The 27,500-nt window shown below is 45.7% G+C and overlaps 1 protein-coding gene across 3 annotated transcripts in view; it reads right to left on the bottom strand.

The window, feature by feature from the left end:
• The window catches only part of pdzd2 (PDZ domain containing 2), an 84,913-nt gene that overhangs the window by 29,955 nt on the left and 27,458 nt on the right, over positions 1–27,500 (bottom strand). For 2 of the 3 annotated variants that reach the window (XM_042099671.1, XM_042099672.1), the window contains exons 3-6: positions 12,434–12,956; positions 6,948–7,093; positions 4,451–4,583; positions 1,428–1,598 (exon numbers count right to left, since the gene is read on the bottom strand). In XM_042099671.1, the coding sequence (XP_041955605.1) occupies positions 1,428–1,598; positions 4,451–4,583; positions 6,948–7,093; positions 12,434–12,956 (973 nt within the window). Of the gene's footprint in view, positions 1–1,427; positions 1,599–4,450; positions 4,584–6,947; positions 7,094–12,433; positions 12,957–25,564; positions 26,049–27,500 lie in introns of those variants that run through there. The other variant, XM_042099673.1, reaches the window with a different exon arrangement.

Below are 27,500 nucleotides of genomic sequence, written 5' to 3'. Positions count from 1 at the left end.
GATGAATGTGTGTGTGTGTGTGTGTGTGTGAATGTGTGTCTGTGTGTGTGTGTGTGTGTGTGTGTGTGTGTGTGTGTGTGTGTGTGAATGTGTGTGTGTGTGTGTGTGTGTGTGTGTGTGGAGGAGTTTCAGCTGTGCTGCTTTGATGGCAGAGTGTGGCAGGAGCAGAATCAGCTGTGCTTAATAGCCTTTCTTTCTCTGTCCCCCCTCTCTCTTTCTTTTTCTTTTGTGCTCTCTCTATTACTTTCTTCCTTCTTTTTAGCAGACAAAAACAGTAAAACTGCTCAGCAAGGAGCCGGCAGGCTGTGTCTGTGTGTGTGTGTGTGTGTGTGTGTGTGTGTGTGTGTGTGTGTGTGTTTCTGTGTGTGTGTCTGTGTGTTTAAGAGTGCTTCTGTGTATGCATGCTTCTGTGTGTGTGTGTGTGTATGTGTGCAGGGAAGAGATTGACCCACTTTACTCCTGACTAACAAGCCTCTTGAAGCAGAGCAACACTGGCACCCTCTCCTCTCTCCTCCACCATCTCCTCCAGCAATTACACAGCCCAGTACGCCCCAACCAAGCAACCCAGGACCACCGCTAACAGGACAGGCCAAGGCCTCCCGTGCTACCCTCCCCGCCCTGGACACAATCGATCGGTCCAACATCCCACCGTCCAGCCATCGCTGAGTTCGCCTGCCAACTCTGCTCCCCCGGCTCCGTTCTCCCTGCGTTCCCACCACGACGTCGGGCTCGCTTAAACTTTAACGAGGAGTGACAGGGCTAGGCGGATGCGCGGGCGTGCGGCTGCTCGCCGAGGATGAATAATTCCTCACCCGAGTTGGCGCCGTGGCAACACACAGTTGAGCGTTTCCGTCGGAGTCAGAGGGACAGTAGTAATGATGTCACCACAAAAACAGGCGACCTGAGCACCTGAGAGGCACCTGAGTGTAGTGAAGGTAGTCAGGTGATTCGGTAGGTCATTCCAAACTGTCCACATGTCAGTTGTTGTGCGCCCAAACAACAAAACAACAGCTGCCTTGTTCAGAAAGACTGAAGCGGTGAAAACTCACAAGTCACACGTAGCAAGCGCCAGAGTGGGCGCCATGTGAGAAAGCCTTCTGGGGGAAGTGGGGGAGGTTGGGATGGGGAGCGGTGGGGCTTCATGCATATGTGTCCACGTACACACACACACGCTCAACAAAAACAAACATTTACACCGTCCAACACTTCCCAGGAGAAAAAAAAACAAAAACAAAAAACGTTTTTTGGAACACTTACACAAGTGAATACTACTGTACACACACACACACACACACACACACACACACACACACACACACACAGATGGAGACAGCAGATAGCAGGTGTGTGTGTGGTGCAGGCAGGCAGCCCTCTCCTCTCCTCTCCTCTCCTCTCCTCTCCGCTCTGCTTGGACTAGGCAGACGTACCGTCTGGTGTGGTGGCTGTGAGAGGCTGCTGGCCGTCACGTCCTCCACTTCCGGCTCCATGTTCTCCTTGTCCTCGCTGGGGGAGGGCGAGGCGTCCTGGGCCTGGCACGTGCTCACCAGGTCGGGCAGGCTGGTCGACGGGTACTTGTGGAAGTCCACCTCCGACTCGTCCTGGGTGGCGCCATGGAAGGAAAGGAAAGGAAAAGGGTGAGTGGAGAGGAGAGACTGGTGAAGTTGGTGTGTGTGTGTGTGTGTGTGTGTGTGTCTCCCTGGGCCTGTGTGTTCGAGCACATGTGTGTGTGTGTGTGTGTATATTTTTAACTCTTATCTCTGAAAGCTAGCTGCTTTTCTTTTTTTTTTCTTTTTTTTTCCTCTCCCTGCAGCCCATTAAAGATTTCCTCTTGAATTTTTCAGATCTCTCAGGCAGGAACATGGGCAGCAGCCACAGCAGCATCACAGCAGCATCACAGCAGCAGCAGCAGCAGCAGCAGCAGCAGCAGTAACAGTGGCAGCAGTAGCAGTGGCTGAGGCTGGGATGCAGACTCCCCATGGGCCCGAAGCAGAAACCCTGAAGAAGAGGCCATGTCTAAAAGGGCTTCAGCTGAACACTATGAGACAAATGACACCCTTGGAACTCAGTGCTACCGCACGGCACCATCTTGTACACAATATGGAGGCAAAAGCGGAGGACAGAAAATGGATTGTCTATGATCAGATTCAAAATAGACAGATGCAGTTTGCTGAGGGAATATTTGAGGGAATTCAGTGAAACAGGAAGTTGACCAAGTTCATCGACATTAGGAAAAGCACATAAACTGTCAGTGAACTAGATGTACCGCAGAGCGGTACAAAATATGACCGCCACCCAGTCCAGCACATTTTTTCCACAAAAATAAATCACGCTGAAAGGCCTATATGATTCTAACTGTCTCACTAAATTGCATTATCAATTCTGCACACTCAATTCTCACTGGTATCTGCTAGACAACAAGTACCAAAACATGATTAGTTCATAGATTTCACATGTAAAATTCATTTTATCCAACCTCACCCCCATCTTGCCTGTTCATAATTCTGAGAAATTCTTGAATTGTGTGCATGTGTGCGTGCACATGTTTATGTTTATGTGTGTGTGTGTGTGTGTGTGTGTGTGTGTGTGTGTGTGTGTGTGTGTGTGTGTTTGGTGCTTGTGTGTTTGCCTGCGTATGTGTGTTTGTGCATGTGCATGCATGTGTACATATGTCTACTGTGTGAGTATGTGTCATACGTATGATTACTGTGAATGTATGTGTGTGCGCGTGTATCTTTTTATGCACATGTGTGCACATGGAATGGGTTAACATGACCCCTGGAGGCAAACATACGGAAAAAATTGGTCATCCTAGGCCCTACGGTTCTCAAGATATTCACAGAAAACTGTGTCTGCCCTCCCCTTCTTTCGGGGGGTCCAGTACAGCGGGGGGGCTACAGATCAAAACAAAAAATTATGGTTCCATGCTATCAATGTGGGGTTACATGCCCACCAAGTTTCGTGTACCCCGGTCTTTCAGTGTCCCGGGAATCCTTGTTGGTGTACGGTCACTAAATGTACACATAAATTATTTTATTGTAAGGCCCCCAATGAACGAAAGTTCACAAAACTTGGAATGCATTCGGAAGGTGTCATAATGATCCTACACTTTCAATTTCGTGCAGTTTTGACCATGTCAGCCAGAGATATTGTGATGAAAACACCTAATATTTTGCTTTTTAATTTTTAACTAGGTGGCGCTATACATGAAATAAGTGGTAATGGGATGGGTTGACATGCCCCCTTAAGCCCCCTTCTCGAGATATTCACAGAAAACTGTCTCCGGCCACCTACAGGCCAGTTGGTGTATAGTAACACAAATGAATTTATTGTGTGGCCCCCCATGAACGGAATTCCACGAAACTTGGCGTGCATTCAGAGGGTGTCATAATGATCCTACACTTCCAATTTCGTGCAGTTTTGACTATGTTAGGTCACAGATACCTGCGATTACAACACCTCATTTTTACTTTTTTGTGTTTAACTAGGTGGCGCTATACATGAAATGAGTGGTTATGGAATGGGTTGACATGGCCCCTTGAGATCAACATACAAAAACAAAAAGGACCTTCTAAACCTTACGGTTCTCGAGATATTCACAGAAAACTGTGTCTGCCCTACCCTCCTTTCGGGGGGTGCAGTCCAGCGGGGGGGCTACAGATCAAAACGAAAAATGATGGTTCCATGCTATCCATATGGGGTTACATGCCCACCAAGTTTCGTCTACCCCAGTCTTTCAGTGTCCCGGGAATCCTTGACGGAAATTTGGACATGCGAAAAAAAAAAAAAAAAAAAATCTGACTAAACCTATATGACCGCCGCTTCGCTGCGCGGCGGTCATAATAATGAGAAGGTAGCTATGATAAAATAGATAAAATAGCCTGTTTCAGGGCATCGCAGTGGATAGAGGCGGTTTCACATAAAACATACGAGAACATAAAATCACATTCCGTCTGAATATTAAAGGAACAGAGCATATGCAAGAAGTAAATCCATAGGGCTTTATGTTTTCATAAAGCCTGAATGGCAGGATATGCATTATATCAACACTGACAGATGTGCATTTAGATATATGGATGCATATGGGGTGCATTATCCTTTTCTTCTTCTGTTGTATATGTCCAGAATATCACACAGCCATAACACAAATGCACACTGAACACTTGACCATTGGTACGCATAACCAGATGCATTGCCCACTGAGGCACACACTTCCTTAAACTTCCCCCATCAAGTGCAATTGAAGGGTCAAGGGTCTGGTTCTAAATCGGAACACCTTTCTAAAATTGCTTTATTGATTGCACCAAATGCAACTGCTTTGAGAAAACCTATGTGTTCTTGGATTGTCCTGTGAGCACAGTCTAAACATTGTTATGAAATGTGATTCTGTGTGTGTGTGTGTGTGTGTGTGTATGTGTGTGTGTGTGTGTGTGTATGTGTGGTCCACACTCACCCTGCTGGCCACCACCAGCTGAACGAGGCCAGCGGCGGTGCGCAGGATGGCCACAGCCTCGTGGTGCGAGAGCCCCACCAGCGACTGACCATTAATCATCAGCAGCTCGTCTCCGGCCTTCAGCCTGCCGTCCCTGTCACAGACAACAGACACACGCACACAGTCAGCACTGTCAGGAGCACACGCCAGCAGCCAACACATTAACCATTTACATGGAGTCATTTGGATATTAACCAAAGTTACAGTAAGGGTCAGGTAAACAGTTCAGTGTGTAGGCTACCTGAGAAACAAACCACTTATTAACCTGGTATTCATACACTTAACCTGGTGTTTAAACCATTCTGTCCACTGAGCTAACGCAGCCGCTCGACTGTTTTGGCAACTCTTTTGGTCGGTCTTCACATTGTTGCAACTCCCTTGGTCAGTCTCCACATTAAAAGACCTTGCTATAGATATAGACCCTTTCAATCTGTTCCTAGGGGATTTCCGGTTGAAACATTCAAAATCAAAGTAGATACAGACAGAAAAATAATCGGACTACCTAGCATAATGCTCTACAAACTGTCAACATTAAAACTTGATTTTGTTTGTTTGTTTGTTTGTCACCAAGTTACCATTAGCTCAGTGTTGTTTTCTGTGCCACTGGAAGTGCCTTGGGAATGCACTTGTTTGTTTATGTAGTTGAAAGGGTCTATACTTAAGATGTTTCCTGTTTTTACATGTGAAATTAGGTGTAATTGCTAATGTGTTTTTGTCAGCTTGCTTAATCATACAGCAGCTCCTCACTAGAAACAGATGTTTCTGTTGGAGTCTCCATGGCCTTTTCTCCACCACTGATTCTTGTGATTAAATCCTGCACCCTAAAAAAATGGGCCAGACTTTCTAGTGTCAGCCGGCGGTGTCCCACTGACTTTAATTGAGGAGTGTTAACGCTGATGAAGTGGTGGAGAGAGATGTCACAGTCACTCGGGCACACCTAACACAGATCCGTTCCAGCGTGGAGGACTGAAGGGAAAACCGACCCTACCGCTGCGCACTGCGCCTGTGTGCAGCGTAGCTGCTCTCTGATCTGTAATCTGGGTCTCCCGGGGTGGCGCTAGCCCTCGGTAATGGCCCGTCTAATTCATCATCACAAGCCAATGAACATGAAATGAGGATGGGGAGGGTAACTTCAAACGGGCTGCGAACACATTATCAGTTTTGGATGCTTTCCTTGAATCCAAATCACCCTGCATCTCTCTTCTCTCCTCCCTGCCTGATCACCTCTCTCTCTCTCTCTCTCTCTCTCTCTCTCTCTCTGGACCCTGGTGCCCTGACGTGAAGAAAAATTCCACTGTGGCTTATATAAGACAGGAAGCAAAACTTTGCATCCTCAATGTCCCTGCAGAGACCTCCTCTTATGACCACCCACTCTCTCTCTCTCTCATGAGAGAGAGTGAGAGAGAAACTAGGGGTCTGAAAAGCAGCCTTCGGCTTGACATTGGCTTAGACATACATGATTCACTTCTCTCTGCATTCCATCGAAAAAAGGCAAAATTCTCATAAACTCCCACATTGGTGGGTCATATTTGTACTTTCATTGTTTGCCATGAGCGCCTCAGTTTCAACGCAAAGCCACAGTGACATTAAATGTTTGATTCAAGTCCAGCTCAGCCATGCTCCCTCATTCTATTAGCTGTAAGAGAGACAGCCCACCCTCATTCAGGGAGGCACCAGGCCTTCATCAGGCATTCCTCTGGACGACCCAGACATTTCAGGGCCACATTCATCCTGGTCTTATTCCTAGTGGGCGTAGCGGGGAAAGGCCATGCAGGCCTCTTTTTCCTTACTAAACGTTCCCTATTAAGCTTAAATATCACCCAGGGGGTCATTTGTGCTGCTTGGAAATAAGTGATGTGCGTCCAACTTTAATGTCTGGCTCATTACCATAAAGTTGTTGTGCTTTCCACAATTCTGCCAAAGGGTCTTTTAATGGTTTGTGAAAAGGGAAACCAGTCAGCAAAATTCTCTGACATGTTTGAACATTATCATGCCAAAAAATGCAGACTGCAGAACAATTTGTGGTGAGCTAACATCCAGTTGAGAATGTGGAGTTTATCTGATTCTAGATGGCATGATTCTACCTGCTTTCTAGCCATACACTGCATAACCCTCCTTAAGACTTGTGGGAGCAAATGGAAGATCCAGAAAAAATGTATCCTTGATTTTGCAATGAAAAGGGACACACTCTTTATTCAAGTTTAAAACAATCAGTTCACTATAAAATCCCCCACATCCCCTCACACGTGCACAGACACAGTGTTGTGTGGTGATCTCGGCAACTCCTTTGCCTATCTGAAGAGGCTGGGCATCACTGCTGGCTCTGGCTCACTGCTCTGATGATTGATGAATAAGACGACTGAAGAGCCCTTAAGAGACCACCACCGTCTCCAAGCGTCCGTTGCTACAACACCATGTGATTGTGATTGTGATGGTGATGGGGGTGGGGGGGACGTACCTCTGAGCGGCCCCTCCTTCCTCCACGTGGGCCACGACGATGCCATGGGGGGAGCGCTTGGAGCCGCGGCCGCCGGTGATCTGGATGCCCAACCCATCCTGCCCTTTCACCATGTGCATCTTCCATATGCGACTCCCTTCTCTGGGCTGAGAGAGAGAGAGAGAGAGAGACAAAGAGAGAGAGAGAGAGAAAGAGAGAGAGAAAGAGGGAGAGAGAGGCAGAGGGAGAGAATAAAAGAGAGAGAGAATAAAAGAGACAGAGAGAGATTTAATAATTTAACACAGAGCCTCCTCTAACAACATAACCATGGAACATAATATAATTCCCAATTTTGTCAGTATATCAGCACAGAGGGGAGATGGATGAGGGAATGACAGAAGAAAGAAGATAGTGAGAGGGAAAGAAAATTAAAGGAAAGGAAAGAATTTTCACAATTTCTCTATACAGTCTCTTTGAAATAACACTAGACACTGCTCTAATGCAGGTATGCTAACCCTCTCACACACTCTCAGGTCTTCACATAAATCTAGCCTTAAGGTAATGTAAGACATTTCATGACATTCCAAGCATTACATAAAATCTCCCCCAGACACTTCATAGCTTTTTTTTACAGACAAACACATCGCTTCAGCTACTGTAAGACAAGAAAAGGCTCCTAACTAAAGCCTCTCATCCTCAAAGTATATCAGACTATTAATTCTGTGATTCAGGGGGCTGTCTCCCCTTTCTTTTCTTGTCCTTTCTTGACAGCGTATTCTCTATTTCCCCCTCAGACACTTTATCTGTTTATTTTTATTTATTTATTTTTGTGCAGATTTGGAGGCGTGGGGTCTGATGTCTTTTCCATCCCCAGTTGAGATGAATCCATTTGATCTTGTATGCTTCCTCTTCAGGCAATCTATAAATAATACCTGAAGAGCATTTAGCAGCAACTGTGTCTGACAGCCAACGGAGTCTGTATGGCTCCCACTGTTGAGTTTCAGTCTGAGCCGCACATCATTAATCCCAATCTGTCTGTCGTCATTAACATCGCCAACCAAGAGAGAAAAGAACTCTGGGAAGGTCCTCTCATTGGGTGCCATTAACAGGAAGTGAGTTTTGACTGATTAACAAAGGTAGCCAGGGACAGATTTGAATGTACCCAATGACACATCTAGGAAACATTCCTAAAAATATTATAGGTGGGAAGTTCAAGTTTTGAAACCTTCACATACTAGTTAAACTTTCATAGCCAGCATTGCTAAGAATGAGCAGTTGTATGTTGCACACATCAAAATGCTAGAACCTAATCTCTGACCTATATTGGTAATCATTTAAACACATCAACAAAAAAACAGCATATTTAGTATGTACTATATCATACTGTCTAATGTTAAATGTTTATGTTTTAATTTATACAAATATACTGTATTCACTGCACATAAAAAAGCTCAGCTCACACAGCTTGCTTGGCACTGTGCATCACCCCGCGCCCTCTCTGTTGAAGTGGAGCAGGGCGCAGCGAGAGGCAGGGCTGTGATCTGTGTGATGTGATGTGCGAGCTGAGTCACTGTGTGCACTGTGACTGTGGCCTGTGGGCTTCCCTCGCTCTGCTCCACTTAAGTCAGTCGTACTGCGGTCATGCCTGCCGTCACTGAGCTGGCTAACGCCAACAGCCCCTGCACTTCTTCATCCTCCTCTGTGACAGATTAGAGGGCCAGCTTTTGCTCTTTGGTGGTCATGTGTGTCTGTTCATGTGTGTGTGCGTGTGCGTGTGTGTGTGTGTGAAGGAAGAGAACATTCAGAAACAGGACGACATTTTCGAACTCTGTGACCTTCTATTTCTTTACCCCAAAGGGGTCTCAGTCTATTCCCTAATTTTCTGTTCCTCCTCTAATCTCTGTGTTTATGCTTAGTTCAGTTATCACCCAGAGAGAAGAAATACTCTCTTCTGATTGGCTGTAGGGTGGCTATTAATTCTGAATAACGGGACACTTATGACATAGATCTGATAAAAAAGTTTAATTACCATTCCATATCAATGCTCATTGAATGGTAAACGATGGTTGGCTATGCAACAATGGAATCAACTGTAAACAAGCTAACTGCCCACCCTTATCACTGTCAGGACAAAAAAAAAAGTAGTACAACAAGCTAAACAAGTCGGCTTATTTTTAAACTGAACCGTTTGTTTTCTTGCGTGCTATAAAGGCATGACTATTGTCTATGGCAACTGGGGGATAAGCCGGATAACGGCCTTCAAGGTGTGGAGGTGGCGGACGAAACTCCCTTCTTTGCCTCGTCCATTAATTTCGGGACACCTCGGTGACCATTATCCCTAGTATGTTTTATTATTTAAAAAAAAAAAAACATTTGGGGGGGTTTGCAAAGTCATTGGCTTCTTAGGTCCCACCTCTAGCGTTATTGCCTCCCACCTACTCCTCCCCTACAGAGATCAGCAGTACGTTTATCAAGCGTCTGCTTACAGTCCTCTTCATTAATGTACCACATTGACCACAATGGTCATCTGGGCCACATGAAAAGGACACAGAGCGCTGCCAGCCCCTTTCTGATGCTAATGACCGCACATCAAACACATTCAATTACACTACAGAATAGGAGGGTCCAGGCGTCCATTTTAACGTGTCCCCATAGTGAGGGGTGCATCATGGAAAAATCTGAGTGCTGTATGTCTACAGCGTACATAACACACAACAAATTTGTGAATGAGTGTACGTCATGTAAGTTAGTAACAAATGTGCAACATGGACTCTCAAGTAATCAAGTCATGAGTAGTCCACTGACACCTCCATGCGTGAGGGGAAGGATATGAGTGACATTAGCATAGTGCGTGCACTTAAAAAGGCCACCTTAGTTAAACCCCAGGCTGGTTTATTATCTCTAACTGACACTTATGTAAGCTTGGGGTCAGCATAAAATTAGAGCCTCTCTCACGGTCAGAAATAGAAAACATTTCAATAACAATCAAAAACAAGAAGACAAACACATCCTTACAAAAATAGCCTGACTCATCATGCTCCTTCCCATGATCTCCGTTGGTGGTGTGCTACAACCCTCCCACCAGGAGTAAAACATAAACTGATGCAGGGAAGAGGAGCTTTAGGGGATTTAGGTGTTTGGCTTCGCTATTTAGTTAGCACGCTAATCCAGCTGCGTGCACAAACAAACCCTTAGAAAGCGGCCAGGACTTTGGAGTGGGGCTCGCGTGAGGCGTGCTTGGTGGAGAAATCACCTCAAAAATCCCCAACCCAGGGCAGGTCTGAGCTCGTCCAACCTTTCTGGAGGAGAGGCAGCAGGGCAGAGAGGCGAGTTGGGAGAGGCAGGCCTTGGAGGAGCAGCAGAGACGAAGGCAGGCCAGCAATTAGGACCCACGGGCGGAGGTGAGTCATTGACAGGGAAGAAAAGGTGGTGTCATATGGGAGATCTTATTCCCACGGTACTCCTCCACACCTCGGCAGCGGCAGGTCGTCCTCCCTGACAGTTATATGACTCACCAGGCTTTAGCATGAGAAAGTCAATGGAGGATCCTCAGAGGATTAGCTTTGAGGCTCTGCTGCTTCCAATGTGCGTGCTGTGTGTTTGGAGTCAAGAGAGGGCTATGATGATCTCCCACAGCTGAAGATGTCTCACTGATGTTCTACCATTGAAACCATTGAATAAGATGCAGGGGCTGAAGACATACTATCAATCTCCAACCAAATCAAAGAGGTATTACTACACTCTTAAAATGAATGTGTTAGAAACAACACAAACTGTGTTGCCCCTATCTGGACATAGAGATGTGTTATTTTCAACACATTTGTCATAAGAGTGTAATGTTACAAAGCTACAGAAACAGCCTGTATTCACCTGAGGGACACAGGGCACCAGGAGAAATGCTCTGAGCTGTTTGGTTGAATTACAATTACCACAAAATAAACGTCTCACACGTCTCAATCAATATACGCAATGTAATGGCCACTGCTTCACTCACTGTTAATGACTCATGCGTGTAAAAGGGAGAAGGATCAAAGTAGTTCAGCCAGACTTACTTGTGGAGTCTTGAGTCATGCATAACAGAGCTCACAAAATCATCAGCTTTTGGGTTATCATGCAACCACACGCCTCTATGTAACGAAGGAAACTCCTCTTGCGCTAACTTGGATTGAGTGTAACAACATCACCACTGAACCACTGAAGTCCACCATACTTAGCTCACTAACCAATAGCAAAGAAGCATTAAAACATAAATCAATAATCAATAAAATATATATAAAACATCAAGCAAGGAGGCTTTCTGAGGAAGACTCTGTGCTTTGTGCTGTATTTACAACCAAGGCTAGTCATACCAGCACTGCAGAGCTCTGATCCCCCAAAACCTCCCTCTCTGATGTGGTTCTGAGCAAATGATTTAACTCTGGGGCCCCCTACACCATCCCCTCCGCCTGGCCTCTGCAACTAGAGGGGAGCCCACTGGAGCAGCTCAGGCAGCAGGCCTCCCACAGTGGAGCCCAGGATGCAACCACTCCGATCTGGCCCAGACCTGGAGCAAATCAGGGCTGGATTGGAGCTGATTCAGGAGCCATTTTAGGAGGACCAGATAAGGGCCATGTCAGAGCCAAATCTGAGCCATTTTAAGGGCCAAATAAGAGCCACCTTAAAGCTGGATCAGGGTCAGATTTGAGCTGAGTCAGAGCTGATTCAGGGCCAGAGCTGCGCCAGAGTTGGCTACCATCAGAGTTGCTTCCACCCTCCCCTGACACGAGCGACCACAGACACATGAGAGCATCTGCCTCTGGGGCACACAGCGCTTTATTTAGAGCCGCTAGCCCCACTGCTGCTGCTGCTGCTGGCCCATCTGGGGCTCAGAGACTCAGAGTAACTGGGAGCCTCCTCCGGGGCAAGAGGTGCAGAAATCAGAAACACATGTGCCATTGGGCCGCAGCTCAGAGCCCAAACTACAAATTAGCCCCGACCAGCATGGACCAAACCCTCCTCATGTTCCGAGGGCAGCCATCTCGGGCAGCGGTTATTTATAGGCCGTTTGCTAAACATGAAGGGAGCTGGTTAATGGGTCAGACCCATCACTGGGAGCTGACCACCTGGTACACAGAGTTAGCTGGGAGTCAGACCAGTGACCGTATCCACACAGATATCCTAAGCCTTTCACAGCACAGAGGTCCAACTTTTTCATTTTTCATAGGATTAGACACAGATGGAGGACCTTACACTGAGGCCAGCTTGTCTTTAATGAAATTGCTTTGAAGGGTTTAAGGGTTTGAGGGTTTCTCCTTAAGTTAAAGGACAGAGACAAATTAGAATGCATATATTAGTGCGTTATGGCATGCTGGCAGTGTGCTTGTCAGATTACTCATCACAGACTAATCAGCTGAATTGACAGCCTTAAGTACTCATTCTGGGGTACTCAAGGCCCTAATAGCAAATATGAGGCTGTCAAGCTATCCAGTTTTAACTAGTGAGAGCTGCATGAGGGCTGTTTATCTCACCTGACAGGTGGGTTCACTGTTCAGAGACTCAGTCTTGTAGTTGTCCGAAAGTCGTGCACGGGGGCGGGCCGGCAGAGTGGCCGTGCTCCCTATAGCCATGTGATTGGCCAGAGGAAAAGACGGAGGGCCAGGAGGACCAATCAGCCGTCCTGTGGGAGTGTCCTCAGTGGGAGTGTCCATGGGGGTGCCGGGTTCGGAGGGCGTGGCCTCGGTCTCCGTGGAGCCGTAGCCATTCTCGTGCTCAAAGTCGCGGCTGTCCTTGCTGTCACGCGTGAACGAGGAGCGGGAGATCACGCCGAACTTGCGTGTCCGCTTGCCGTTCAGCGTGGGGCTCCCCACCGACTCTGGCTGGGTGCTGGGCCGGTGCTCACCGGGGCCGTCCACCACACCCACGCTACCGCCACCACCACCGCCGCCACTACCGATGCTGCCGTTGCACGGAGGGAGAGGGGCCTTCCGCTTGATCCTCCGCAACATGATCAGGTAGATGCAGCCGCCATTCCAGCACTGGTCTGCCAGGTAACTGCAGAGTGACAGAGGAGGATGGGTATGGAGAGAGAAAGAGAGAGAGAGAAAGAGAGATAGAGAGAGAGAGAGAGAATGATAGTAGATGGAAATGAAAATTGGAGAAACAGGGAAGGACACAGAGATGTAGGCCTGTTAGACACTGAACTATAGCTATGAGTTAAAACTATAATTTTTGCAATACATTAAAACTCTAAAAAATAAAATTGCATTGCCATGTATTACACAATGCCTCATTCGCCTCTATTTGGGTTTTTAAGCCAAACTTCAATTTCTGTTTAATTTCAATAGATCACATTTGGACACGCCTAAAAATCTGTGATACATATTCCACCTCGACTACAACAGATTCAGTTTCAATTTCATACAAATTCTGGCAGACAGTATGAGTCATGTTTCCCCTTGTGTGTCTTGGCTTGTTCAGTTCCCATTCTGCTACAAGGCTGGGACACTGCTGTTTGTGCAGGTCATGGGAATGAAGGAAAGCACCAAGTACACACAGGCACCTGTCAAAGCTGCTGGTGTGGGAGGTGAGAGGGTCATCGTCTTACATAATGTCTCATAACCCGCAGAACAAAACGTCTTTGGCAAAACCCACTGCGGTGCTATTGAGCTATCTAAAAACAGGAAGTGTAATAATCATAAGGAAAGCTGGCTGATCGGTGCCAAACTGCGTCTAGACAAGCAGGACAGAGAGAAACCGGAGGAGAGAGGAAGTGATTTCACTGATATGCCCTTGAAAATTATTTGGCGATGAAGAGGAGGTGTGTCCCGAATGGTGCAGTGGTCTGCCCTGGAGTAACCCGGAGTGTTGTGCTTACTGCTGCAATTGCAGTGTTCACAATCACACACTCTCTCTCTCTCTCTCTCTCTCTCTCTCTCCCTCTCTCTCTTTTTCTTGCCCTCTAGTCTCTCTGCACTAACTCTGTTTATTGTCCCTCTCTGTCCCTGCTAACTGTGGTCAATCGATTGTTACAGAGATTAACCGAGTTTACAATGGACTCTGGGCATGCCACGTTAGGAAACTCTGTATCATTGTTAATGCCTCACACAGTCTTTGACAAGAAAGTACCAGCACTCTTTACCGTGGGTACATATTAACTTTTTTTAGTCCAATGGCTTCCCAAAGCAACTAAAAATGGTTAATAATTCATGCTACCTGTTCAGACAGTTCATCCTAACCACACCTGAGGAAGAGCCCTCCAAGTTCTGTTGAGTTCTGAGTGCTGGAATGCCTTGCCACCAAGATGACACGTCAGCCACTGCAATGAAAACTCTCAGCCAGTTTCCAAAGCTCCAGGCCACTTGCCCAATTCAGATTTGAAAAAGAACAATACACTATCAGTCCAAGCATGTCTGCCAGCGACAACAACAACAAGTGAAAAACAGAAACTAGAGATGTTGAAAGAAAGCTAAAAAAAAGCAAAATGACTGAAAAACAAACCGCTTCCCCCAGCTGCCTTTTCTGCACAGCACAGCACACAGCACAGCAGGAAGAAGAGCTACACACCTTGAACTCAGTTTAGGACACACACGCGACAGTCCCCATCACTAACAGACTCTCTGTCTGTCTGCAGGCTGTCAGAGGTTGGCCTCATCCGTCTCTCTCTCTCTCTCTATTTCTCTCTCTCTTTCTCTCTCCCTCTGTCCTCAGAGGCTGCCTCCTCTTCCTCTCAGGGGCCAGACACACACTAAGCCCGCACATGGAGTTCAGACCCATAGCTGTGTGTGCTGTAGCCCACCCCTCCCAAACACACATGCACTCGCACACATAATAGCACACACACACACACACACACACACACAGAGACCACCTAGTGGACAATCCCAGGCTGGCCACACGGTGGGGAAACACAAAAACCCCTAACCACCGGGGACGTTATTCTCTGCGGTTGTGTGACAATGTCCAGACAGGCGACGCACACCACCATGACGCGAAGCCCTGACAAAGCATTTGCTTACACCTCAGAAAAAATCCATGGCGAGACAGACAATGAAAAGGCCAAAAAACAATCAAAACAAGAAGAGCGACCGCATAAGAATCGGCCGCACCAAAACAAATAGGGTCACTGCCCATCTCTGAGACATTGACTAGAAAATACAAAGGCAAAGACTTCTTTTTGGAGATCGATAAACATGCTCAGTGGATTCCAAAACTCATTTACTGATGCAGATTCCTTCATGGAACTTTCTGCAACCATTTCAAAAATTCTGCCCAATATGAACTCCAGCACGTAGACAGCCCATGACGGCTCACTTCTCAATAACTTATTTAAGACCTGAGGATGAGAGATAAATCCTTTCACTCCTAAATAGATGCCAGTTGGCCAAGCAGGGTGTGTTGGCCTCCACCCCTCCTTCTCTGGTCATCCATCATCACTGACCGACAAGGTCTTTTCTCTCTTTTCCATATCTCAGAACCAAAGTCAACCCTCCAAGCCTCGGCTGTGGAATAACTGTTTTTATACCATGGTCTAGGTTGAAAAGGGTGTCGTGATATACTACACCTATCCTACACCTACTACACCCAGTAGAGGCTGTCCTGCCTTCAACTCTTGTGTCATGTTTCCCCCCTTTAATGTTTCACAAACTTCCCTTCCCCTTTAAGTTTACTTACATAAACTACTATATACTTTCACTATATATACTTTTACAGATGCAATAACCTGCATCATGACAGCCAACAAGTTCTGCTCTGCAACTGACTAGGATTATGATGGTTACATTTTGTCTACCTAAGTGATCCCAGCATCCAAGCAAAAACAATCTCCACCCAACGGTCCATGCCCGTGTCACCTGTAGGCCTACAAAAGGAATACCAAAACATCAACATACCATACCCATGACGAACATCTGAGTAGCAAGTGCCTTTAGTCAACACAGTCTACAAATGGGCAGCATGTGTTCATCAGTCACGGATGCCTTGTGAAAATATGCTGTTAACAGAGGACAGCATGCCAAAACCATGACCAAATTACACGCTACCGAGGGCCTACTGGACGTACATTGGCCAGGCACATGAGTTGGTTAATGAGAGAGAGCTGGCCCCTGATGGACAGGGAGCGCACACACGCATGCGGCAAATGAAAGGGCATATGAAGACCAGAGCCTGTGTTTGAGGACGGCCTTATGATGACAGGGAATATTTCAGGACAAACTTTTTTTTCTGAGCGTTTTTACACAGTGTTGTTTTGATACATTTTTTGGAACTTCCTGTACACACACGACCTGACTTAATCCACTGGGTGCTTCCCTGTTTGCAGGCGTAGACTTAGACTGGAATGTGGTATTCAGTTGCCTAGCAGTGAACCACAAGAATCCATTCTGATTACCGTAATTTCCCGACTATTAACCAAGGTTTATACATGATATTTTTTGCTAAGCTATGAGGTTAATACATGGGACATGTACATAGGAATGCATTACTTTTGTGCAATTCCGCACAAAACTGTCACATCCATAACGCCAACACAATGCCATGGTATTTGCCATGGTGTTAACTAAATTTAAAAACTAACAAGTCGAAGACAATCTTTCTGGGATCAAGTGTTGACGTGACCTGAGCTAGCAGGATAGTTACCAAGGAACTCTTTCCAGATGTAAAAGTTTGCCATGGTTGCGCAGCCTATTTGCGTAAGCGCAAAGTGGATCTCTCTCTCTCTCTCTCTCTCTCTCTCTCTCTCTCTCTCTCTCCGTGTGTGTGTGTGTGTCTGCGTCTGCATGAGGCTATGTTCAATTCAACTCGGTAGTTGATCCGTCTGGTCAATAGCACTGCATTCACGCCAATTCATGATTATATTAACGTCATCAGACAGGCTGTAAAAGTGTATGCGGGAATTTCTCGCATTATGATGGCTAGAGTTGCGGGACTTGAACAAATTATGCACAATACCCGCAGTGAAATTTAAGCCCTGAGTTTAGTTAGTGTTATGGACGTGACAGTTTTACATGGAATTGCCCTTTTTCTTATTTCTTCTTTATAAGCACGATCTGATTCTGATTCATTGGGCTATTGGGCACTGCGGTTACTGTAATACACAGGTGCGGTTAATATATGTGTTTTTTTTATTTGCATAAAACACTGTCCTGCGGTTTATACACAGGAAATTACTTTACATGTAATCAATTAGAAGTGATAAATTATTCAACTGTAGTGGATTTCCATAAAACCATGATATGATATAGACTGTGTATCTTGTTATAAGCTAGAAAGCTGTTTCGTCTCCTTATTAAAGTCACCTACTGAGGGCTACACCAGTCTAGACAGTAGAGTTAAATCAAGCGGCGATAAGGGACTTGATAAGAACACAGCATCCATGTCTCTTTAAAACTGATGAGCTTTCATGTGCGTCTGCAGAAGTGGAATGTGGCCGCCGCTGCTGTGTTTGTCATTCTCACTTTGCTGTTTATTTCTGCCTGTCGTACTGCTGGAAATGACAAGTCTCTGACCCATTTCTGCCAGGTTCCTTTAAATACCATTTTTCCATCTCTTCCTGTGCTAAAAAAAACATCCTTAGCCCAAGGGTTTACCAGTTTCTATCAAATGTACTATGATACTGTATTCAATTCCAAATAACACACTGGGTAAAATATTCAGCATCACTGACTGACTGTGTGTGTGTGTTTGTGTGTGTGTGTGTGTGTGTGTGTGTATTGAACTTTCAACTTTCAAAAAGCCGATTTTAGAACTCTACTGTAATAAATATTTGTCAAAATCGTCCTAAAGGCTAGATGAAGAACACACAAAGACAGGAAGCCATTAAATACCAGAGGTTCAGCTACTATAAATGAAATCCTCTCAAGAGAACATTTCAACTTATGGCAGACCTACAAAAAGATGTAGAGAATTCCTGACATCTTATCCTTAGCAAAGTCTTTCATAATACAGTAGCATGAGTATTTTTAAATCGTAGAGGGCTGACCGGAATAAGCAAAGCTGGAGTGCTTGTTAAAAGTGCACTCACAAAGAATACATTGAATGTTGCAATCTGCCCCTTCAGCGTATTGCCCCCCCCCCCCCAGAGGATCTATTTTTAAAGGTTTAATCAACAACGATACTCTAGGTTTGTCAGGGCCATGTAGGAAAATGCCGGTTACCTTGTTTGGTTTTCAAAATGGGTGGGACTACATTTGATCACTATCATGGGACCCATCTGTTTGTATCATGTCTAGTTCAGGAAGAGAAATTCATATTGATGCACGACCTAGGTGGAGCTCTGGTCTGGCACAGTCACATAAAGACCTTATCTCTTTCCGGGACATTCCATCGTCCATCTATAGCTTACAAATGTTAACCATAGTGGTGGGTTTTCGATGAAGATTAGACTCCCCTTGGAATAGAGAGATTAGACAGGAATCCTCTCGGCTGCATGCCCCTCACGTCTCATGTCCCAGGCCTACTGAAGCATGGCCACTGGGCTGTATCTTTCTGATCCCTTAAAAGAGACGCTTTGAATCCACCGACTCAAAACAGTGAGTCGATGGATTCAAAGCTCCAAAGACGTCTGGAGCTCTGTGTGAGATTAAATGTGCTGGCAGTATCAGACTGTTTGTTAAATTCACACTTCCTATGACAGTGTTGTTGACAAACCAACCTTCAGAGACATAAATTGTTATTGGCATAGCACTGCATGCCCACTTGAATCTCTAGTATGAGATCACAAACAAGCATGCTCACAATAATTCTTCTGTTTACAAATACACACACACATAAGCAAACAAAACAAAACAAAATAATAATAAAAAAAATCTCTGAAGCACGGGCCGACTAGGAGACCCGTATCCACAGACCACCAGGGCAAGCAGTCAAGCAACGACAGCAAGGCTGACACATGTTCACCATTACCCTCCACCAGCGAGAGGTCACCCATGAGGTCACTGATGCTGCTACTTCTCTAGAAGCCCACCGCAGCACAACAAAAAACGTAGCGTCCGATAAAGCACAAACAAGAGGATAAAAAAAGACAAGCGTGATCTCAGGGCTGGCAGACAGAGCAGGAATTCTAGGGCCATAAAAGCTAATGGGTGCCCATAAAATCCCAAACACCCCGCTCAGCTACAACCCTCCCTCATCTTTTCCCACTCCGTAACTCCCCTCTCCACCCCCAATCCAACTACAGTTCCCTACTCTGAGACGCACACCACTCATATCCAGAGCTAGGGTTGGGGGTGAGGGAGTGGGGTTACGGATGGGGTCTGGGACGATTTCGCCGTGGTTTGGCCTTATTCGGGCCACATGGAAATGAGAGCTTAAAAGCCCAAGTGTGCTCATAATCTGCCCACATGCTTGACAGATAATCTGCCCACATGCTTGACAGCTATGCCTGAAAGCCAAACATGACGTGCTCGAACTGAGGAATGTCATCGAGAACACACAGAAAGCCCCCTTTCTGCAAACGGACCAATAAGGAGAAGCACACACACACACACATATAATGCGTGGCCTGAGGAATTCCTCGGCAATGCGCGACAGATGATCTCATGTTTGCTTTCCCCGCACGCTCGGATTTGGACGCGGCATCTGACAAACACAGATGCCAGGGCAGGGTCGACACCCGCCTGCCTGCCCCCGTCAGCCGCTCTCCTCTCACTTCCTGCCTCTCTGTTCCCATGGCCGCCAGCCATCTGGATGTAAACAATTTCACATGTGTACAGTGTATGTGTGTGTGTGTGTGTGTGGGGGTGTGTGTGTGTGTGTGTGTGTGTGTACATGTACGTGAGCACCTGGAAAATGTTGGCCGTGGGGAGGCATCCTCAAAGCATCACATTGATAATGACAGGATAAGCATGTGCAAATCAAGACCTTTTGTGAGAGAGGCCAGGTCCGAGCATCCCAGTTATCCAGGGAAAGAACTCAAGCCAACTGAACCTGACCACAAACAACGACCATCCCTGTAGTCCCAACCCTTCTACTCATCTGGGATTCCCTGTGTGCGCGTGTGTGTGTGTGTGTGTGTGTGTGTGTGTGTGTGTGTGTGTGTGTGTGTGTGTGTGTGTGTGTGTGTTGTGTGTGTGTGTGTGTGTGTGTGTGTGTGTGTGTGTGTGTGTGTGTGTGAGTAAGAGAGAGAGAGAGAGAGAGAGAGAACGAGAGAGAGAGGGAGGTCACGGATCGGTGCTATAAGCACACCTGCTATGCCTATTCTCCCTGCTCTCCCACCCCAGCGCAGTACTTTAGATGAGGAGAGCGTTGGCTTGGTCACACTTAGGTGCCTGTGGAGCTCCTCCTCAGCCTCAAGAGGGACATTCCCCCGGGGCCTTCAGCCCAGGGACCAGCTGCTGCCTTGGCTGACGTGCTGGACCTGGGCTGGAGTATACTGGCTCAGGAGGAGTCCGTGTGGGGAAAAGATCCTCCAGAGCCGCCTTTTGGACCTCCTGCCCTCACCTGCCTGATGATGATTTGTACGGACATCACTGACGTTTGATTTACCAGTGGAGGAAAAGAAACATCATGTGGATTGGAACACAGGAACTTTTCAACACACACACTCTTGCTGACCGAACACATGTGAAGAAATGGGAATATGGAAAGACGCTCTTGTACATTTAGTCATTCCTGAGAATACAGAGTATGTCTAATATCACCCATGCCTTAGGAAACCATTAAGTTTGTTTCTAATCCACATTCCGGCTTCATATACTTTTCTACTTTTCCCTGAAATCTGGTAAGGCAATGCAGTTTGCATAGCATATTAACCATCAGCCTGAGCAGGTTTATGTGTGCCACACATGTAAATGCCCTTAAACAAAGACTCACATTGATTAAGCAGCCCTAGAAAAACAGGGGATTTGAACAAGCTAAGTGCCTTACAGTTTATGGCATGAAATAAACATTACTTCGAAATGTGCTAATCTCCAGCTATGATCGGTTTAACTAACTCAGCTAAATTGTTTAACACATAGAGTTCAGACACTTGTGGTAACGGCTGTCTGCACTTTTGTTGCATCTTGTGGTGTTAAGATAAATTGTTCCCATACTCCAGCCCTGCTGGCAGTTATGTGGTCTCTGCACCAGCCGAGATGGAAGAAGAAGAAGAAGAAGAAGAAGAAGAAGAAGAAGAAGAAGAAGAAGAAGAAGAACAACAACAACAACAACAACAACAACAACAACAACAACAAAAGAAGAAGAAGAAGACTTTTTTTCCAGTTGAGAAGCCCACACTGTAAGATTAGAGGGTAGAAGAATTGGACAAAAGGTCACCTTTTTTGGTTCCATGACTGAAAACAGTACATCAACAGACCACTTGTGAAAACTAGCTCCAGCGAGGACCCTGTGCAGAGCCTGGGGGGCCTCTCCTCTTCTCTCCTCTCTTCTGGCTCGCTTGGAGATTTAGTGCCCAAATCACTGCCATCTACATACACCACCACTGTGCCATATTACCTCCCACATCCACAATCAAAGAGAACGATAGCCACTGACCTCCTGACCATAATTATGTTGATAGAGAGCCAAGAACAGAAGAAGGAGGAGGAGGAGAGGTGAAAAAGGGGAGAAAATGAGCCTTTTGTTTTCCTCTGGGGCAACCCCCTTTACTCCAAGTTTCAGAATTGCTTTTTTTTCGGGGGGGGGGGGGGGGGGGGGGGGGTGCAAATCTGAAACGCACCACTGGAAGAGAAATGGCTTGCAAGTCGCCGACCCGTAAGCAATGCTGGCAGAAACAGCAGCATTAGAAAGGGATGTCGACGCAAAAGACAAAGTAGCACAGTGGAGAAGGGTGAGCGTGTGTGTGTGTGTGCATGTGTGTGTGTGTGTGCGTGTGTGCGTGTGTGTGTGCGCGTGTGTGCATGTGTGTATGTGTGTGTAGGTTATTAGTGTTAGAAGTAAATAGCCTTGTGAAACAACAACGTTGTCTGAAAAGTGGAAGGGAGGCAGCGAGAGGGGAATTCGGGGAAGACAGGATTATGAGGAGTTATAGTTTAACCACAGAACTATCTTTTTTATGCCACAAAATGGACTGTCTGGAATGGTAATGAATGCCAATCACTGAAGGTCAAGAATTAACTGTCTGGGAAAAGACATTATGATCGTGCTCAAATCTTAAAGTATAGGGAGGATTTAGAATGTGGCATAGATAAACTTTCTGCACACACCTACAAACACTCTGACTGGGTAAACTGAGTCAGTTTTTCAATGTGACGATATCCTAAAGCACCAAGGACTGTACAAGTAGTGTGTCAAACATGCAATAATCTGCTTACATAAGGTTTGACAAGGTTAATTGTCAAACATGCAATAATCTGCTTACATAAGAATTGCATGTTATTATCTATTACTGACGGTGCAATAATGGCACTTACTAAGTGGGACCGTTTGGGCAAAAATGTCCAAATCCAAGAGTCCCGTTCCAGCACACCTGGTTGGCTGAGGAAGCGGAGAGCAGCCCTGCAGTTCCTCTGTGTCTGGCAGGCTGGGTATGGGCTGCCACAACGCTCCGACCTGGGGGCCAGACACGAGTGCGGGGAGAAAAACATTCCAGAGAGTGGTGGGGAACAAGGCAAGGCAGAGGAACTACCTCTCTCAGCACTCTGCACTTAAAACAAGCACTTGCAAAAGAATGAAAAAATGAACAGGGGGGGGGGCTGGGGGCTGCAAACCACCCACCCACCGCAACCCCCAAAAAGGGAATTGAGTCCATCTGAAAGTGCTTGGATAAGGAGCACCCACCCCACCCCACCCCATTCCCTAGCAGATGCCAGGATACTCTGGAGTCAGTATCCTTCCTTATGAAAGCATTAGCATTGCTCCTTACATTCCACCAGCAACTGCCATCCACCACCTGCCATTAATGTGTCCTGCACAGAAGGGAACGACAGGCAGGTAAAGATTGCCTATCTTCCAGAAAATTCCCTGACTGTTATTAAGACTTGCATGTGTTTACCTGCTGATTGCAAAGCCTAGGGGCTTCCCAGACATATTTGGTTTTCTCTGTCTCTGCTCTTGGTGGCTCCCAAACGTCAAGGCTAGCAAACTAACATACCAAAAATGAATGACTTTCCGCAGCAAAGACCACACAGACCAGAGGCTGAAAGATCCAGACGTTTATACAGTGCAGTATGTTGGATAGGGTTCTCAAGAACATATCAGCTTATATCTACATGGTAAAGAAAAAAACAACAGAAAAGGTCAGAATGTCTTACTTACATTTCTGACTAGTCACATGTCCAAAACAGCCCTGAATAAGTCCTTTAGTGTGATCTGTCATAACCTATTGAAGATCTATGTATTGACACTGACAGCAATTCAATTTTGAACCAAAAGGCCTTGACTCACATTTATTTATCATGACAAATACAGAAAATCCATATTTCAACGCAAGAGGTCATACTCAATATCAAGAGGTTTAAATGTGTCAGCAACGGACATATATCTCAAATGTTTGGCTTCAACAGCAGTGGGGAACCAAACCGCAAATTCAGGCAAAGGGAACATCGTCCAGGGGGGCTGAACTGGCCTCTGCTGAGGCAGGGCCTTCATTAGCCCCCAGGGATAGATGGCTCCCCACCTAGCCAGTTAGCCCCACCGCTAAAACAAACAAGCCTCTGGGCTTGGCGGCACAGGTTGTTGGTGTGACCCGAAAATGACCTGGGCTTTTCTGTGTCCACAATGGACACATTGTCCATTGTTTTGTTGCTGCAGAGTGTTTGCAACATTTCACACTTTCTTTCTGGTCATGCACTCTTGAGTTGCTTTTATTTCTTTTGTTACATTGGCTTATGGCTGACTTATGTCAGCTTTCGTCTCTCAACATCTTCCTCAAAACTCCCGCTTGCTTGTCATCCACATCCTTATCCTCCTGCAAATGTGTTTATGTACGGACTTATAAGGGCTGAGATGTTACACAGGCAATGCCCAGCACTGTGTAACATCACACACACACACACACACACACACACACACACACACACACACACACACACAGACACACAGACAAAGTATCCCCCTAACCCTCTTTGTGTGGCACAACAGACAGCCAGTGTGACTCAGAGATAAGTAGATTTGTATTCTCAGTTTACACACTGCATACGCTCCCACACAAATAGCATCCTGCTCTCATTGTGTGCTTCACAAACTGACAGCCTGCCGCTTCTCTCTCTCTCTCTCTCTCTCTCTCTCTCTCTCTCTCTCTTTCTCTCTCTCCAACTGCACATGACAAGAACTCAGCATCACATTAGCAATCATGGGAGCCAAACCGCCATTGACTCTACGCAATGAAATCAACCTGCCTGACTGACCTAACGAAGAGAGACGATAGGGTTGGAGTGGTGTGCAATTTCCCATGGCGGCATCGTGATTGAGAGACCGTTGGGGGGAGACGATGATGATGCGGGACATTTACATGGTAGTGAACTGGATGTTCGAGAACAAAGTGAATTTGCATAATATACCACACACAAGTGGAGGAGCACACAAAGGCCTCCCAGCCTGCATCACTGTGGGATAATTAGAGCACACATCCCCTGTGAGAGAGGCTTTTCCAACTACAATGAAGAGTTGTGAGAAAACAGTGCACCGACTTGGTGCTGCATGCACTACACATCACAGCACAGTGCACACATGAGGGATACTTTTTAACTGCCCATTGTACACTTGGCCTAATTTCAGACTGAATCCACTCTAAGCTTAGATTCATATGTCTGACAGATAAATATTTCAAATCTACCCTTTGTAAATCATAAATGGAGTCTGTCCGCCTTAGAATTTTACAATTTTCTTAGCAGATAGCTCCATCTCAGAATATTGTCTACACAGGTCCAGCACAATTTAGGTCCAGCATCAGTTCAGAAAAACATTGTAACAATGTACAATCCTTCCCATTGCCACCAGTGTTTCATTCAAAAATGCATACTATTCACAGAGTTCACATCCAAACAGGCCTGAGCACAGTACATGTGTGAGTAGGTAAGGACGGATTAACCTCCAATAATTAGCACAAGCAAACCGGCAAGGCAACGCCATGGACACCTGGTCCAGAAACCAGAGAGGGAGGAAAGTGTCACTCTTCACTGCCAGCTCACTCACAAGATGAGGTAACAAGCACACACAGATAAGATTAGAAAAGATTTGTTTAATAACAAAGATAAGTGAAACCAGTGATATGCTGCTGACAGAAGAAATGACAGTTTCTTTGCACCCTCTTTGATATTTTATATGCAGAGTTGAGTGTGGTGCTGCCAGGCATAAATAAGAATAAAAATAAGGAAGGAAGTTTCGAATCACAGAAAAACACAGAAAAACTGAGCGTGAACACTTTCACAATGCTCACATTGCAGCCCATATCTGAGACATCTGCTGAAGATCAACTCAGAAGAAATCATAGGCTGTAGTGATTCCACAGAGAGGAACGAACTACTCTTCACTCTTCAATTCAGCGCTTAAATTCCAGCATGTTACAACTTGATTTTTATCACTCATTACAGGCGTTTAGAGGTTTCTACTGTGGACCATATATAATTACAGTGTCCTACATTTTGGCAGCGGTCTTACAGACCTGTCAAAGTCTTTGCGCCTGGGATTTAAAACCCACAAACAAACGATGACATCTGCTGATGTATTTATGATTTAAATAAATTACAGTTGCAGGGTAAACGGTAGCACAAAATGTTAACTACCTGAAGTTTTCACTTGCGTCTCATCGTCTCGGTTCCCCGGCGTTCCGATTTCTATGACAGCATGTTGGCAAAAGAGATTAATCTAAACTCTCTACGATTCCTAATCCCACGAGGTCGGTAATTGGTTTAAGGTCTTGGTCGCGAGTTGTAAAAGAATGCACCGACTTGCTGTATCATGGAAGGTACGGTCCAAAAATGAGCGCAAATGTCTCCGAGTTCTCCATAGCGCTCATTGCGCGACGTCGGTAGTTTTTTTTTTTTTTTTTTTTTTTTTAACGCACGTCGGTATAGAAGCTCCGTTTGGCACTGATGACTTCCCAGGTACTGGTGCGCAATACTCCGCTGATGAATCTTCACTTTGTGTACTTCTGAGAGCTTACTTGTCTCTACGTCCCGTCTAATTAGTCAGAAAATGGTGGTTTCTTGACATTTGTTTTTTCTGTTGGCGTTGAGAGAGCGGCTGCAGCGCGCCTCTTGAGTTAGTTTGGGGAGGCTGCATTTGACTGGCATTAGTTGAAAACTCCTTCCTCTCCCACCCACTTCAACTTCTAACCACCCACTCGGTTCAGGTGATCTCAGATGCCATTCCCTTTATGTGCCATTTATTTGTCCTTTATGTGTTGTCCCTGTCTGGACATAGAGATGTGTTAAAAAAACAACACAAGTTGTTGTGAAAAAAAAATCAACACATACTGTGTACACTCTTAAAACGAATAACAAAAGCAGTGTGTTAGAAACAACCAAACTGTGTTGTTTCTATCTGGACATAGAGATGTCTTAAAAATAACATAAGTTGTGTTATTTTCAACACATTCATTTTAAGAGTGTATAAATAACTGAAAGTGTCATGCTGATGTGCTGATTTTGTGATTATAGAAAAGGAAATCAATAAAAAGGATTACACATTCACCTATTGTCCATTTGCAGTAGCAATTTGGCCTCTTGTGCTATCTCTTTCCATTGAAAATGGCTTTCCATTCATTCACAATGGGAGGGTGCAATCCTCCAGCATTCCAGGGACTCAAACCACAGGATTATAGCAGAATCAGATAATGCATCCCAGGAGGATTTCGCCTCAGACTAGATACATTACGCAAGTACCTCTTGGCCCTATACATGTAGTAAACAGTTTGTTCTTCACACTACGCCTCTGGCTCTCTCTCAGCCTTGGCCAGTGTGGAGAGTGTTGTGTCAACTAAGCTCCAGAACGTAGAGCTTTGCCACTTCAGTCATGCAGATCGGAGAAGGAGACATTCAGCTTTACACACACACACACACACTCAGACAGATTTCTCCATCACACTAACCCTCCATATCTCCAGAGGAAATGATCATGTGGACATAATTGAATTAAATGTTGGCATAGCAAATGTGATAGCAATTATCAGTATTATTCATAACTGTATCCAAAACATATATGTTGTCATATAAGGACTGCTGTCGTTTAACGTCATTGGTGTGGTTTGATGTGCTTTCAGTTATAGTTGACAGACTTAAGGCTGTTAGATTTTTAGGCTATAGTGAATACCTGAAGAGGCTTCACCTGGGACTGGATTTCTTCAGTGCTTTAAACAGCATGTACAGACATCTGTGCTTCCTGTGCTTCTCCAAGGTCAATGCTAAGTGACCTGAGATCTGTCACAGCCTATGAGCAAATTGACACAGTGAGGGTTCTGCTGGGTGCCCTCTGAACATAACATACAGCATGCATGAGTCACCTGGAGATGTTTCAACACAGAGGAGGAGAGAGAGGAAGAGATAAGAAGCAAGGCAATGGAATAAGAGAGAGAGAGAGAGAGAGAGAGAGAGAGAGAGAGATGGACTGAAAGGATTACCCTGCTAGGAGTGACCAGGTCCCTCCAGTTGAAACATGGATGAGCTTCCCCTCTCTCTCTCTCTCTCTCTCTCTCTCTCTCTCTCTCTCTCTCTCTCTCTC

Source organism: Alosa sapidissima, chromosome 8 (assembly GCF_018492685.1).
Source record: "Alosa sapidissima isolate fAloSap1 chromosome 8, fAloSap1.pri, whole genome shotgun sequence".
Taxonomy (NCBI): domain Eukaryota; kingdom Metazoa; phylum Chordata; class Actinopteri; order Clupeiformes; family Clupeidae; genus Alosa; species Alosa sapidissima.
This window is presented reverse-complemented; position numbering and strand designations above follow the sequence as displayed.